This window comes from Talpa occidentalis, unplaced genomic scaffold (assembly GCF_014898055.3).
Source record: "Talpa occidentalis isolate TD23 unplaced genomic scaffold, MPIMG_talOcc4v2.1 talOcc4.12, whole genome shotgun sequence".
In the NCBI taxonomy this organism is placed as follows: Eukaryota; Metazoa; Chordata; class Mammalia; order Eulipotyphla; family Talpidae; genus Talpa; species Talpa occidentalis.
In genome coordinates this window covers 27,336,304-27,353,228 of record NW_023601212.1, presented here as the reverse complement: position 1 = coordinate 27,353,228, position 16,925 = coordinate 27,336,304, and the positions used below count along the sequence as shown (strand labels likewise).

The 16,925-nt window shown below is 35.2% G+C and overlaps 1 protein-coding gene across 7 annotated transcripts in view; it reads left to right on the top strand.

The window, feature by feature from the left end:
- ARHGAP32 (Rho GTPase activating protein 32) overlaps positions 1–16,925 on the top strand; it is a 197,208-nt gene that overhangs the window by 115,067 nt on the left and 65,216 nt on the right. For all 7 annotated transcript variants that reach the window (XM_037505620.2, XM_037505619.2, XM_054693201.1 and 4 more), the window contains 4 exons: positions 5,632–5,769; positions 7,805–7,897; positions 8,696–8,818; positions 10,264–10,341. In XM_037505620.2, coding sequence (XP_037361517.2) covers positions 5,632–5,769; positions 7,805–7,897; positions 8,696–8,818; positions 10,264–10,341 — 432 coding nt within the window. The remainder of the gene's footprint in view (positions 1–5,631; positions 5,770–7,804; positions 7,898–8,695; positions 8,819–10,263; positions 10,342–16,925) is intronic.

The window sequence follows — 16,925 nt, the reverse complement described above, 5'->3', positions numbered from 1 at the left end:
GCATTTTTTGATCGCTTATGTGTCTACTACACAGATATTATGCATGCAGTATGTTATTTAATTCTAACAACAGCTCTATGAGGCAAATAGTCTGATTTTCCATTTTACAGATGATGAATCTAAAATTAGTAATGTTAATAACTCCCCACAGTCATAAAATTAAAGAGGATGAACAGGATTTGAATCTTAGCTTTTTTTTTTTTTTTTTTTGTTCTCCTGTTTTCCAATTTGATTTGTACCTGGCTTGTTTCTCTGAAATCTGGAAGCATATCCCAGATGTTAATAAAGAATTATAGAAATAGGGAGCCTCTCTAGTGGCTTATGGGTTAAAGTCTCAGCTCTGTGAAGCTATCATCAGCCACTGTGGCATGAGTTAGATGCCAGCCCAGGGAGCTAACCCACATGGTACAGCAGACTTCTCGCCTGGTGCTCCTCTCAGCGTGTATATCAGTAGATCCAGGTGTTCTGCTCCCCGCTCTGTCTCTGGTGAATCCTCCCACCGCCCGCACCTTTGGCCTACATCCAGTTCTTCTCTGCATAAATAAATAAAAATAAATCTTTTAAAAAATTATAGAAATGCACTGAAACTGACCATGTCTAGTTTCTTTACATGATTTCATTGGCTAGGGCCCAGCAACTATCAGTTGGAAACCTCAAATTTAGAACCCTGAGGATGATAGTCCAGGTCAACTGGGGACAATTCCATTCTGATAGACTATCTAATGAGAACAAAAATATTTAACAGCTGGTATAGCATAGGCGCAAAGTAAGTTGAATAGATACTGGCCATAAAAATCTCATTTGGCTGTGTGTGTCTCAACTGATATTAAGCATGGATAAAGCTACTCTCTTAGATGCCTCAAAGAATAGATCTATAATGCCCCGTCAGAGCCCCCAACTCCCTCCCTCATAAGTTGTTTCAATGAATGAGGCATGTTTTGCCTCAGATTCCACCCCCCTTATCTTTTTAATCAATTCTCCAAGTAAACAGGGAAAAAAAAGTATTATATAGAACAAGCAGGTTAGCTAGTGTAGATAAAGAAATACTCTTTCCAGTTTGCATTTCCCCCCACTGGTACATTTTCTGTTCTGAAAGCCATACTAATGTTTCCTCTGCACATTCTCTACTTTTCAGGAAACCCAATGCATTTAGTTTCAAATCAGTGGAAATTAATGGAATCCTCAGAAATTCAGGAATTCTCAAGTGGGAAAAAAAATACTTTACTGTCTCAAATGTTGAAAAATCAGTAATTTAAAAAATATCAAAATTAGATAAATTCTGACATTAATTGTATTGAACCCTACTGCACAGAATAAAGCCCTTACAGTAGTGGTGAGTCTTAAAAACATTCTGTTATTTATCTTTTAGTAAATAAGGAGATACTAACTTTAAGTGTTAATTTGAAAAATGGCAAATTTAAACTTACATGTTACAAGAATTCATTCTACATGTGCTCTAGAGAAAATCCTGTTCTGATCTTTCCGCTGTATGTATAGCTTGGGTGGTGTAAGAATGATTATTTTTGAATAAAATACTGAATATTATCCCGTAGTAAGCTTTAATATAATTGATTAATGATTCTTACTGAAGGGAGATTACATTAAGTCTATTTGTACTTAACCAGAATTCAGCAGTCTACAATAGTCTATTTTTTCTTGAAGTTTAAGTTTTTCATCAATATTTACAGTAATTTGAAGGCTCCTTTATGTCTAGGAGGTAGGGTAAACAGTTGGTTTTAGAGGAATGTTTTCCTGCCTCAAAATATCTCCTGTATTCTGATGCTCCCATGCATGAAATTCCACCATCACATGCATTCCTTGGTTTTATATAGCTAGTTCCATTTAGAATATGCTGTCACTAAGGGGTGTGGTTCAATATTAACATTGTGGAGTGTCAGTATATGAACAAAATATTTACTCAAATTGCATTCTTATTTAAATTAAACCTCATAGCTCTTTAATGAAATGTAGGTGGTGTTATTCTGATTTTATCAATGAATAAACTACTGCTCACAGGTGTTAAGTGACTTGTGTAAACTCCTATATCTAGGATAGGGCCAGACTGAGATACAAATCACATCTGTCTCCTTTCACCGAACATCACACCATTATAGATAGTTCATAACATTAATTCTTTTTAGATAACTTTCCCATGATAAAGGACCTAGTTTTTAGAAGGAAGAGCAAATGTATTTAGAATTTGTCCATCTCTTTCTCTGTTGTTACTTGGCTTCCCCTAGCTGCTATCTCTTTCTCATGTTGGGCCAGGGCGATAACATCTGTGTTTGCACCCTATATTTAATTATAAGCATTTAAGCTCCCACAATGGTGGAATCTACATGTAAAATGTAAATTGAAACATCTTACTCTCATGGTTAAAATTCTTTAATAGATTTCTACTGTATTTAGAACTAAACCTAAGTACTCCCCAAAACTTGTGAGGGTCCTGTATAATCTGAGCCTTGCCCATTTCTTGTGTATCATGGCATGACAGTCTTATCTTCACTCCCATGCTCAGGTCACACTAGCTTTCAGTCAGTTCCTAGAAGATCCTAAGTTCTTAAATGCAACAAGGCATTGAACTTTGGTCAATCTGTAACTCGATTACAAGCTTTTTGCTATCACAAGAAAATTATTTTAAGAGTTGAAAGAAATCATTTCACAGATAATTTGAGGAAGTAAAATTTGAAATCCAATCCCCTTTGTTACTTTTTGAAGCTCTGAAGATTATTGTATTTATGTGATTGGTTGTTGATACTAGTTTCCTTTGAGGCAGAGTGCTTAGATGGAAAAGAATGTGATTACTTTTTTAAAATTAATAAACTTTATCTTTTTGGAACAGTTATAGGTTCACAGCAAAATTGAGTAGAAAGAACAGAGTTCCCATATGCCCCTTGTCCACACGTGTGCTGCCTCCTCCGCTATGGACCCATATCACCAATGATATGTAATTAGTGAACCCACATTGACACACCATTGCCATCCATGGGCTCAGTCATGCTATTTTTCATTTTGTGATTTTGGTTAAATTTATATTGGTACCTCTATCTACCATTATACCATCATGCAGAATAGTTTTGCAGCTCTAAAATTCCTGTGCTCTACCGATTCATCTCTTCTCCCTCTAATTCCAGGCAACCACTTATCTATCTTTCATCTGTCTCCATCGTTTTACCTTTTCCAGAATGTCAGTCTGTAGTTGAAATCGTATAGTATGTAGCCTTTGCAGAATGCCTTCTTTCAGTTAGTGCTATGCATTTAAATTCCCTTCATGTCTTTTCATGCTCTGGTTTACTTCTTTTTATCCCATAGTCTGAGTTATCAGTTTGTATTTATCCATTCACCTACTGAAGGATATTGTGCATGCTTCTGGGTTTTGACAGTTATAAATGAAATTGCTATAAACATCTGTGTACAGGTTTTCCTGCCTGAGCACTGTCTTCCACATAAATTACTGCTTCTGAATTTTTGTCTGATCAATTGTGTTTGTCTGCATTTACCCCTTGGTTTCTTTAATTTGGGGATCAGCAGTTTGCCCCATTTCCTGATGGATTTACAGGAGGGTTGTTGATTTTCTTTCAGTTCAGAATCCCATTCATGAGGACTTTTCACTGTCATGATTGCACCAAGCGCTACCTACCTCCCAAAGGGTTCCTTTCCTAATACTATCACATTGGAGAGTACAGTACTATTTCAACATGAGAATTTTGGGGAGATATATTTATTCAGTTCACAACACCCTAAATTATGTCAAAAAATTCTTCTGTTTTTAAGGAATGTTTACTGTAAAAGGGTTGGAAACAAGCCAATTTCTGTTTTAAAAGCACCAGGAACCCACAAAAAGAGGACCATATTTCATTTGTATTCACCACTTTGCTTAGTCAGTTGGCTGACAAGGGGTAATAGATGTGACTATACTTGGTCATTTCTCTCTTTATCTCTAACAGAGTGGTATTATACATGTTTGTACAGTTGATCTGATTGATTGCTCTGCTTTTCCACTAATGATTTAAAATCCTATTTATATATATTTTTTTAGTGAAAAGGAGCAGGGAAAAAAAAAGCAAAAGGTCACCAGGACTTATGAATTATTTTAAAATAATGGTATTAAACTCAAAACTGAAACTACTAATTTAGGCTTTATGGAAAGTAACCTTGATCTCATAAAGATATGTTAGATTTTCCCTGTTTGAAATCCTGTTATGCATAATGGAATACTGCTTAGCTATAAAAAAGATGAACTTTTGCCATTTGCAACAACATCGGTAGAACTGGTGGTGATAATGCTAAGTGAAATAAGTCAGAAAGACAAATACTAGGTTTCACTAATATGTAGAATTAAAAGAGACAAAACAATGGGTCAGACAGGACAAACCAATAACAAACCCTAGAAATCTGACTGTACAATTTAGGGACAATCAGAAGGTAAACAGCAGGGTGTAAAGGGCACCCCCTGGATTATGGTGAAGGACTGTGGGTGCTTTGGTGGTACGAGTGTGGTAGTAACATATATCTGAAGAGCTGTGTTTCTATAACTCTCAGTCATATACAGTGCTGTAAACCATTGTTAACTCAATTAAAATAATGAAATTCTGATATATGTAAATGTAATCAGTAATAATCTTTCTTGTCCTTTGAATTGCTAAAATCTTGGTGACCACTTATTCTGCTAATATCCTCGGGGTTTTTTTTTAGAAACTTCGTTCCCCTTTGTGGTATGTTCAGCCCACCATAAAAATCTCCAAGTTAATAAAAAATAGTAATAGCATTAGTATTAATACATTGATACGTTAGCATGTATTGAGCAATTTTTATCATCTGCTGTTCTGTGAAGCACTTTATAGCAGTTTATTTAATTTAATTCTTAAACAGCCAGAATTTACAATTTTAGTGTTTTGATCCTAATGTTAAGTTTTTAGCTTTTTGGTTATTTCAGGAGTTGTAAATTATATATCTTGTGATGGTAACGACTTTAGCAAATTAAACTTTGCTGTGCTGTACCTAAATATATTCAAATACACTTTTTCAAAACACTTAATGCCAATCCCAAATCAGAAGATGAAATGGATAAAGTACCATGAGTGATGGCAGTAAATGCTTTCTTATCCAAATGAAAATTTGAATTATTTTATTGGACACTTATTTTAATTCCTGTTATTTCACATGTGAGATTTTGAGCAAATTCTATAGAGAAGGAAACAAATTCTTATGTTACTTCTCTTTGACAATATGCTATAAACTGAGGGCAAAACCCCAGACTTTGGAGCAGGTGTCTGCAATACATGTCAGTGATAAAAGATGATTTTCCCAACAGACTGGCAAGTTATAAATCAATAAGTAAAAGTTGTCATTTTAATGGATAAAATGAGCAGATTTCTGGTAGGATTGAACAGTTCACACAAAATTGGCATTATCACTTTGGAGACCAGTTCGGCAAATTTGAAATCAGGTTGATGATGGGCATATATTATGAGTTAGCAGTCCGCCCTTTAGGTTACCCCTGTGCAGAACCTCTCACAATGGGTGGGATGAGACATGAACATGAATAAAATACAATTGTAGAAGAAGGCCTGATTCATAAACATTTCTTAATAGAGAAGAATCATGAGAATCTTTTTTCCTTATTCAAAGGGCAAAAGTTGGATTGTTAAAAGAAGTTATGAAGATTTTCGGGTACTTGATAAACACCTTCATCTCTGTATTTATGACCGCCGATTCTCCCAGCTCTCAGAGCTTCCCCGTTCTGATGCCCTGAAGGACAGTCCAGAGGTAAGCAATTAGTACCTACAGAAATAGTCACAGCATTTAAATTAGTGGAAAATTTTGCCCATATACTAATTAAAGGCTTATATTAAACACTCAGGATGATTCCTTAGATTACTTAACTATTTCATAACCGAAAAATTAGTAATGCTATGTAGGCTGTTCATAATTAAAGTATGTTCAATAAATAATTTTATAAATAAAGCTCATATCATGACATATAAGTAAGCAGAATTTGAGCAGAGCATTCTTCAAAGAGAATTTAGGATATGAAAAATGTAGATATCAATCAAAGAAATGCATTTTGAAAAATGCTATTTGCTTAGTTTATGATGGCAGGCTATTTATACACCTGTACTTCCACTCCTGCCAAAAATTTCTAGGGAAAATATGAAAAGAACTTTAAATTTTTTAAAAGAGATTGTTTATAATATCAGAAAATAAAAGGAACCTCCAGGGAATGAAAATTTGTGAGAAATGTTTGATTTTTAGGGGTGAGAAAATATAGCATAAGAAACATGCAAGAGAATTGCAGAAGATAAAACAGAAATCTTAAATACCAAAGCAGAATTCAAAATAACTGAGGTAGTTCAGAGTCATGATTACTATCCTCAGAGAGAATGTGAGGCCATCACATCTTTGGAATGAGATCAGATTTTTATGAAAAGAAAATGATGGATCTTAGAAATGAACATCTGGTCATTGAAGTTAATTTCTATAAGAGTAAACCTATCCAATTGGACTATATACAAAGTGGACACAAATCAAGAAAAAATTAGTGAGTTAGAAGAGCAGTTTAATTAATTTATAAAATTATAGCCCTCCAAGGGATTAAAAAATTAAAAGTTGTGAGAGAACAGCTGGAGATCATGGAAAATAGATCCAGAAGTTCCTACTTTCCTCTCATAGGGGTTTAGAGGAGGAAAGAGTGGATGAAAATAAGTAAAACTTAATATGAATCCCCCATCCAAGAAAAAGAGACAACTCCCTAAGTTTTCAGATTAAGTGGACCCATTAAGTACTAAATATGAGTGAGAAGACATACATGTAAAAATACTGGTTAGAAATTTCAAAATGTCAAAATCGAGAAAACCCTGAACGCTTCCAGACAGTGAAAACAAAGAGACCAAGAGTTGTATTGACAGTAAACTCCTTACCACCACAATGGAAACTTGAAAACAAAATTCCAGATATCTTTTAAGGTCTGAGGGAAAGCCCTTATCAATATATAATTATAGAATCCAATGTATTTAAGCAGATAGGGCAAAATAAAGGCATTATTACTTATGCAAGAATTGCCACTGCCACAGGATCTCAGGAATTTAAGACATGATAGAAAACCTGAAGTTTTTCTACCTCCATTTCCCACCTCTGCTTATCTGTTGTACTTTTTGCTAAGACCATTGAGAAACATGACTCTACCAAAAGATCCCAGGTTTTTATCCCATTTTAAGACAGCAGCCAGACTGAATTGAAATTTTGTATCACAATTTCTAATTCCTACATTTACTTGTCAGACCAACTAATATTTGATGATCACATTCCTAGACCAATCAGCTGATCCATAGTGTAGGACAAAAAGGTTTGATTATGACTGTCCTGCCATAGGCAAGTGCCTGGAAGATTATAGCAGGTGTTGGAGAAAGGTTTCTGAGGGCAGGGAGAAACTGGGAAGGAAAACCAAGTATGTCTCTGCTATTATTATCTTTTTGTATTTTCAGAGCAAAAATAGAGAAAGCAAACAAATTAGAATCTATAAAATAATATGACCCCTGATGATGGAGGGTTAAAGTTTACAAAAGACAGAGAATTACTATGTAAGTGCCCCTAGTTTCAGTTCATGGAACTGTGAAGCCACTGCAAAAAATTCTCTAACTGTTAAAATGTCTAAAAATCTGCAGTTTCTCCCACCATAAAAAAGAACAAACAAATAAACAACAACAACAACAAAAAAACCCAACGAAACAGTTTACATCAGTTCCTCTGACAAAGCAGAGTACTTTTATTCTGAGTTACCACTGAATCTTTTCTTTCTCTGTAGTCGGTCACTCAGATGCTTATGGCTTACCTGTCCCGCCTTTCAGCTATTGCTGGCAACAAGATCAATTGTGGACCTGCCCTTACCTGGATGGAGGTATTATCTAATTCCATTTTAAAATATTTTTAAAATTTATTTCAAAATCATGTACTTAAGAAACAATTTAATTTTGATAGCTATTATGTTTCAAGTATAAAAAATAAAGATTTTAGAACAAGGAAAACTTGCATTGAGATCTTAACTCTTTCATTATTGGCTGTGAGATCTTGGACAAATTTCTTAATGTCATAAATTACATAACTTTTTTTTTTTAGCTTTAGCATCTTTACCTTTAAATGATAAGTATCTTTTAGAATTATGAGATGAAATAGTATATGTTATATGCACAGCACAGTGATTGGCACACATTAAGTACTCAATAAACGGTAGTTTATTTTATTTTATTTTATTTTTTTTTTTATAGAGGCATGCTTATTTATTTATTTATTTGTTTGTTTGTTTGTTTGTTTTGTTTATACATGCACTGGGTACAGTCAGAAGCGCGGGAGGGTGAGAGAATTCACCAGAGCCAGAGCGGGGAGCAGAGCAGGCAGAAGGACCAAAGTACACTGCTGAGGGGAGCAGCGGGCGGCAGGAGAGGTCTGCGCGCCATGTGGGACCCTCCTCCGGTGGCCGGGGAGCAGCCGGGGATCGAACCGGCGCCGCAGAGGCCGCGGGCAGCTTCGCAACCCAGTGCTCAACCGCTGCGCCACCGGGGAGGCCCAACCTCTTTATTTTAAAGAGGTTCTTTGGATTATGTTCTCTCTAAATCAAATTGAGGTATCTTTTATAGATAGTCAACCTTTTCTAAGTCCCATGTTCTTAGTAATCTCATGGTACATTCTTCTCTTTCAGATTGATAATAAAGGAAATCACCTTCTAGTTCATGAGGAGTCATCCATTAACACTCCTGCTGTTGGTGCTGCCCATGTTATTAAGAGATACACTGCTCGAGCCCCTGATGAATTGACCTTAGAGGTAAACAACTAAAGACTGCTATGTGTTAGCCTGGTCCTTGCTATCTTTTCAGCCCCGTCTTTATTTGTTTTAATCACTTCTATAATTAGAAGCACCAGGTTTTTTCATACTCTATTTTCATCCTGAAATGCCATCTATTACTGTACTCATCCTTGAAAATTCATCTGAAATAGCTCCCATTTCTTGTAGGAAGTCCTCCTTGATCTCCTCCATTATGCATGCTATTACATGACTCCCCACAGGATACCCTGGATTAAATGTCATTCTGGACTGTTCTCATGGCTTATCTCTAACATATCACTTACTGCATGCAGTGATGATTGTTTTCTTGTTTGTCTTTGTGAACTTTTCAAAGTCATGTCTCAGTCTTTTGTCTTGTGTTTTTAGTAACTAGCAATTATACCCAATGATGCTGTCTTCTCATTGTTTGTTCAAAGATGAATTAAAGAGTAGATGAAAAGCAAAATGAACATTTCCTACAATCAGATGCAAAAGAAGGGGAATTAAGTTTCCTCCTTTAATATTGATTGATGAGAGACAAAAATGCTGACTATTCAAGAAAAGACAGTGTAAATTTTTTTATTACATAGAATTGAACTGTTCTCAAGCTGAAAAGTTAGGTTTTATCACAAAGGAATGTAGATCTTGAAAGAAATCATGACTTAGCAAATATAGCTTCATGAAGAGGACTCCTCATGACAATTTTCTTAAAAGAAAATTCTTAAATACTTAATTACAGTACTTAGTAACATTACTATGAAGATGATTTTGGAGATCATCACTTATTTTGAATGAAGAATATAACTTCCATTATATATGTGTGATATTTATATTTATGATTTTGTTCATATTTGTATAAACTCACTAGTTTGTCTTTTAGAATGTAAAAAGAAAGCGATGTAGTGGATGTAGTACCATCTATCAAAAGACGAATATTTGTTGCCGAATTTTACATTTACTAAGTAAAATGTAAAACCTGTAAGAAGTTGTAGGTATCTTAGGCCTTTCCTATTTGATTAAAAAAGGATAGTGCTCAGTACAGTGCCTGGTATGTGGTTAGTCCTCACTAAATTGGTTGTAAATAGGATCTTTTGTTCTAAATATTAGTATTTAAAATTATCTTTTTAAAATCAGTGAATTTGATCACTTTTAGTAACAACACTAACAGTATTTTAACAGAAGTGGTGATCGTAATTAAAAACCACATGCTATAATATAAATCTGACTTTCTGAAGTTGCTACACGTGTTAGTTGGATCATAGTTTTTGTGTTCACCACTTCTTAATAAATGTAAGATTATTATGTTCTTTAAGGAAATGTTATTTTTTTTCTGGAAATAGTGAATAAGATAGGACCTATCCTTCTTGTTCGGATGAGACTCAAATTCTATATATAACTGCTGGTTTAAAAGTTGACTAAAAACATTTCACTTTTTTTTCTCCTAGGTGGGAGACATTGTTTCTGTAATCGACATGCCCCCTAAAGTGTTGAGCACGTGGTGGAGAGGCAAGCATGGATTTCAGGTAGGCAGGAAAGAATGAAATGGAGAAAAGTTGCAAGAACCATTTTTCCTTATGTTTCAATATTATTCCTTTTTACGACATTTTACAACATGTACTGGCAATGGACTTTTTTTTAATCAGAAATTTTGTCTTTAGTGATAGAAAAATGGACATAATATTAGACTTGAATTTCCTTTTCTGGTTACTGTTATGATGGTTTTATCATTATTTTTCTTCTCTAGATGGTAATATATACAGTCAGGGTGAGCAAAATCATGGATTTGATGACTACTTTTTGACTATCAGACCTGACTCTGCCTTATTTTTAATATTAGTTTTAAATCATGATGCACATTATTTAAGTTACTTAAGCTACGTCATCAGTTTTACTGAAAGGATATTTCATATTTTAATAAAATTTTTTGTAGGAGGAATTCAGAATATTATCTAAACTAAAATTATTGCTTTACTATGGTGTATGTTTCCCACTTAAAAGTAGATGGTTAGTGCATAGAAAGTAAACTTTTATGACATTTTTGAAGTCCTCATTATCAATATATTTACTAAAAATGAAAAAGTTTAAAAAATAATGAGTCATATTTTCTCTAGAATTCAATATTTTTCTTTAAAAATGTATTGTTAACTGTTAATGTGTTAAATGTAGAGCAACAGAATTTAAAGCAGTCTCATTTCTTTTTCCATAGATGACTAAATTATTTGAAACCTGATAATGGCATCTTTTAGATTGAGTAGCACCAATTTCCATAGGCTAGATAGGTTTTCTTTTATCTTTTAAAACTACCAATAGAAGAATATCTGAAAATGCCTTACAATTGTATCCTTAATATATAACTTGTGGGTTTTTTTTTTTTTTTGGTCTACTTGTGTTAAAGTATTTCTAAAATGTTACATAAATAAAATGCTGTTGGTATTTAGTGAGGAATATTAAAAGCTATTATATAAATATCTTGAGCTTTAACTACATATTAAATAAATGCCAGTTATTAGGTTTTGATAACATGTATTTTATTTTAAAATAATCACTCAATTTAAAGCAGTATAATGTGGTGGCTAAAAGCATAGCATCTGATGCCAGATTGCCTGTGCCTTTACTGCTGGGTTAGCACTTGCCTTAGTTTCCCCATTTGTAAGATGGGGATTGTAGGACTATCTTTATAAGATTTTCATGAAGATCAAATGTGTGAGAATAATATATATAGTACTTAGGCCAGGTCTGATGCATAATTTTCTTTCAGTCAATATTGATTTTTTAAATTTAATAATCTTGTTTTTTTAATTTTGTAAATTTAATTTTACCTTTCCCATTATCTATTAAAATTATCTATAGCAATTCATCATACCCATGTTACCCTGCAAATGTTCTTGTCTCTCTCTGTGTTTTCATTTCTTCTTAACTACTATGAATAATAGGTGCTTTCAGTTAAAAATAAATAGAAGACAGGGGTTATCATTTTTCAGATTTGGGGATCAGTTTTCCATGTTCATGGAAATGAGCTATAAAGCCCTAGGGTTTCAAAGATGATCAAAAAATAAATTTGGCTTTAAAATAGTTTTGATCTTAATGTTCCTGCCTTACAATCTTAGACAAGTCATTTGCTGTCTTTGAAACATAGTTTCTTCTTAAAGAGTTCTCTCTAGTTATTGTTAACATTTTAATTTCATGATTGTAAGGATAGTAGCAGATTTTCCCTTCTTTCATGTAACAGTTACTTATTATGCTAGGTATAGATTTGTCTACCTAACTTTTCTAGAATCACACAAATTAGTTTATTGCTGAAACTAATTCTTTTAGAAATCAGTACAGATTAACTAGTTAAAATTTAATTGCCAAGAAAAATTATTTAAAATAATAAAATAGGTTTTAAAACTTTGAGAATGAGGAGTTTTTCATAAAGGAATGCTATTTTTCATCCTGATTGGTCTGGGAGAGGCAGGCTTGTCTGTTTAGATCATGTTGGAGCTAGAAGAGGAATTGATTTGAGGTGCCTTGGGAGCACCCATGAAACCACAAGAGTATCTTTACATGTCACTGTCAAAGACTTCATTAAAAAATGGCATCCAATACTTTAAGGGAATAGTCTACATAACTTACTTTTCCTTGCTGTTTGTTTGTAGATGCGCCGCATGGTGTATTGCAGGGGGAGGTGATCGGGAAGGCATGGATGGAGCATCTGTTATGCACAAGGTGTTGCTGGGTACTTTTTACACAGTGTTTTCTTTAATCTTCCCAAATCTTCAAGATAGCTTTCATCTCCCATTTTATGGAGAGGGAACATTTTCGAGAGGGTTAGTAAACAGCCAAGATGCCAAATCAGTAAGTGTAGGGACTCAGATTCATGTCTGCTTGATCACCTTGCCTGAACAGCACTCAGCCTGGTTTCTACACTTACTCTCATATTATCAACTTTCTCCCTGTAGAAAGGAACATCTTGCCTAAGACTGTAGTACAGATTATCCACCTGTGGACTGCAGAGCATACAGGTTTACTGTTACAAGATATTACATTGTTATGTGATGATTTGTATATTGTATCTAGGAGAAAACTCTTTTTTAGGTTATTGGTGATGTTTTCTACCCCTATTAGGTATTTTTTAATTGTGAACATATGTCTGCCCTTTAAATATTTCTGTTGAGAGAGGAAATAATCATAATTTAGTCCCTGTATATGATATTATGTATAGGTCCCTTTAATATTCTGATATTTAAGTTTTAATACCTGGAATGACTGAGTTGTTTTCATACTTTTTTTTTTTTTAACCCCAGTGGAATTGTTAATCAAAGATAATCTTACATAGAACCTCAATGTGAGAAGAGGTAACACTGCCCTGATGAGTTTAAGTTTAAGGCACGAACTTTATGCCCTACAAACAGGCCTGGTGGCATCCCTCAGGCCTCCTGCAACATCCCAGAGGAACCTCAGTAGAGCTGGGTACAAGCATCACTCCTGGGATACCTCTGATTTTAGTTCTGGTAAATTTTACCTTATGTGATGGATATTGTGCATCACAAGCCGTTCTTACAATTTTGATTTTTAAAAGTATTAGAGAAACATATTCTTTATAAGAACACCTTTTATGTGACTCCTTTTAGAAGGGTTATCCGATTTTTTAGTTTTTCTAATTAAATCATGCTGAATTCCTGTTATTTCATATATTTTGGTATAGGTGGGTAATATAAATTTAGAAGTAATAGTAATTTTATTAATTTTTTTTCTATTATTGAATATTGCTGCTCCTAAGTTTAATCTATTCCCTTATTTGTTTAGTCCTTGTTCATTCCATATTAGGTCTGCCATAACAAAATACTCCTGGGTAACTTAGTGAACAGCAACTTATTTCTCACAGTTTTAGAAGTCCAAGATCAAGGTGCTGCCATATTTGGTTTCTTCTGAGGCCCCTTTGGCTCATCTTCCAGATAGTTGCCTTCTCATAGTGTCATCAAGTGGTCTTTTTTCTCTGGTGTCTTTGTCTCTATGTCCTAATCTTCTCTTCTAAGGACAGCAGCCAGGCTATCTTAGGCATACCCATATGACCTCAGATGACTGTAATTGCCTTTTCAAGATCTCTGTACCTTCTGAGGTACAGAGTATCAACAGCTCAGCATATGAGTATCTGAAAGATACAATACAGCCCATAAGAGTGTCAACCAATCCTGGAGGTTGAGGAAGGTGGGTCCACATTTAGGGCTGGTTTAGACCCTTCAGGGGCTCTCTTATACAGACTTGATCAGAAGCAGGGCCCCACCAGAGCCAGGCTTGTCCCCATGCCAAGGGCAGGCAGTGCTTTAGGGCATTGGCCACAACTGCTTAATAGCATGAAGGTCTCAGAATAAAGGAGCTTGGGAATGAATGCTCTATGGGTGCCCTGCCCTTCCTGCCGTCCTCAGACAGGAAAGTGTGGGGCAACTTCTGAGAAGGAACCCCTGCTCTTGCTCACAGGCAGTGATTGAACTTCATTTGTGGCAGCAAGCCCTCTGAGCATTGGACACCTTGCCCTGAGGCAGGACAAAGAGCACAGGCAGGTCTTGCTGCCCTCCTCTGGGACTCTCTGATAGTAGGATGGCAGCGGTGGTGGGGAAGGGAGGGCGGGGAGGGCTTTGGTTCAGAGCCCAGTAGGAATTCATGCAAGGTCCAGGAGAGCTCTGGGGCAGGGAATTCGTACTGCGAAGTCTTGTGTGTGATTGTCTTCTGAGAAGAGGATATCCTGATGACCTGGGCAAGGATGGCTGGTCTTGGAATATCGTGCCCCTTGGTTAGCCAGTTTGGCTGGCCCTGGTCACACAGATGGACTTTTGTAAACTGGGCTCTGTCAGTGGCTCTTGAAGGATGAAACAGAGGCAGGAAGTGTGTCTTCCCAAATAATATAGCAGGAGAGGAAGGAGACTTGAGGTGATTTGGAAAGTGATCTTCCTTGGTTTAAGACCATTTAGACTGAGCATTCTCAGGAGAGAGAGGAAAGGAGAACAAGATGTGGGCTGTTGTTTCTCAGAATGAAGAACACCTCCGCAGTATCCTGTTCTGAGCACTGCTGGAGAACTTTCTGGAAAAGTGATGTGGGTACACAGGGTCCGGTATATCTTCATTTGAAGGTCTGCTTATCCTGTGTGTTTGTGTTGTATTATGTGGACTCTACTTTTTCTTTTGTCATAGTCACATGTATGTTTGCTGTCTCCTTCCCAGCCTGCTCTCTCAGAATGTGACAAAGGTTCAGGTGTCAGTTCGGAAGCCTTTTCTTTATATTACTGTGACCTGATGCTAGGCAGTTGCTTGGTAGTGACTTTTATTATTATTAAAAAATAATCAATAGACCTTATTTTTTAGTTCACACTTATAGAATAATTGAGTAGATAGTACATAGTTTCATATAATGCCTCTCTCCCCCCCACACGCACATACACAGAGTTTCTCCTATTAACAGCTTGCTTCAAAATACATTGAAAAGAATTGGCAAAGTGATTATTTTTATTAACCACCTGCTGAATTTATAGTCTCTTCTAACTGACTTATTTTACTTAGAAATATCCATTTAAATTTCCTTCAGATCTTTTCATGGTTTGATAACTCCTTTTTTATCACTGCCTAATATTCATTGTTAGGGCAGTGCCAGAAGTTATTCATCCACTCACTGATTAAAGGACATCTTTGTTGCTTTTGATTTTGGGCTGCTATGAATAAAGCAGCTATAAACATCCATGTGCAGGCTTTGTGTATATATGTTTTCCATTCCTTTGTTAAATAATAAGGAATATGATGGTTGAATCATAAGATAAGAGTATGTTTAGTTTTGTAAGAAATCACCAACTGTCTTTCAAAATGGTTATACTATTTTGCATTCCCATCAGCAGTGAGTGAGTATTCCTGTTGCTCTGCAGCCCCACCAGCATTTGATATTCTCAGTTTTTTGGGTTTTAGCTATTCTGATAGATATGTGGTAACACTGGGTAGTTGTCATGATTTACAAAAACGCCAGTCCAAGGAATAGCATTTACTAACCCCTAGGTGTGTCCTACTGCTACCTTTATTCTCCTATTACCAGTAATTATTTCTGTTTTCTCCTTTCACACTGATTCTCAAACTTTAGTGTATTCAAGAAGTACCAGGGGAGAATATTAAAATATAAAACCCAGAATTCTATGTCGATAGTTGTAGGATAGGATGAAGAAGGTACTCTGATCTGTGTGATTTGGGCCCATTTGTTCCTCAGAGCACTCTTCTAGAAACAGTGCAGATAAAGTCTGCTAATCAGCTGGTGGTTGATAAAAATCAGCATTTTGCCAAGTTCTGTGTATTGTTCTAGCCTACACCATAATTTGGATCTGGTAACAGAAGGTTTAGTTCATCCATGTGTTAAAATTATACCACGACTCTGTTTCTTTTCTTAAACTTTTAGGAGTAGGAAGTGTGAAATTATATTAACTATAGTGATTTGAAATTCTGAGTTTTTTTTATTAGCCTCCTAAAGAGTGTATTGAATCTTTTAGCTTTATTTTCTGAGTTGTTTTGTCATATAATGCACTTCAGCAAAAAATAAAAACTTTTTGCTTTTTTTCACTGTCTTTGAAAAGTAAATGACATCGATTTTTGTGATTCTCTACATTATTATTAGAAATGTGAGGTGAGGTGTCAGGAGAACCTTTTTTCTTACATAAAAGGCACAAAATATAATTAGACAATTATAAAATATTTATATCTTTGAGGATTATTGGTGTGTTTTTTAGTGTTTTATTTGGGAGCTTCTAGCATTAGAATGACCTGAGAAATATGCTGTAACTACCTATTACTAATCAGAATCTCAGAGGATGGAGATTGGGTCTGAATTTTATGTTTCCTCAGGTAATTATTAAGCATAAAATGTGAAAATCACTATCCCAGCCTCACTTGTTTTCTTGTGCACAGGTAGAAGAAGGAAATTAAACCTGGGTTAGTAAGTGTTCTATACCCTCTTCCCCAGAAATTTTCTTCTTTAAAACATACTCTGGATGCAGTTAATCTAATGGATAAAATGCCATCTAGAGATGGAATTTTAATTTGTAGCACATGTTCTCTTGAGTCCCCACAAAATGATCACAAATCAGATATTTATTTT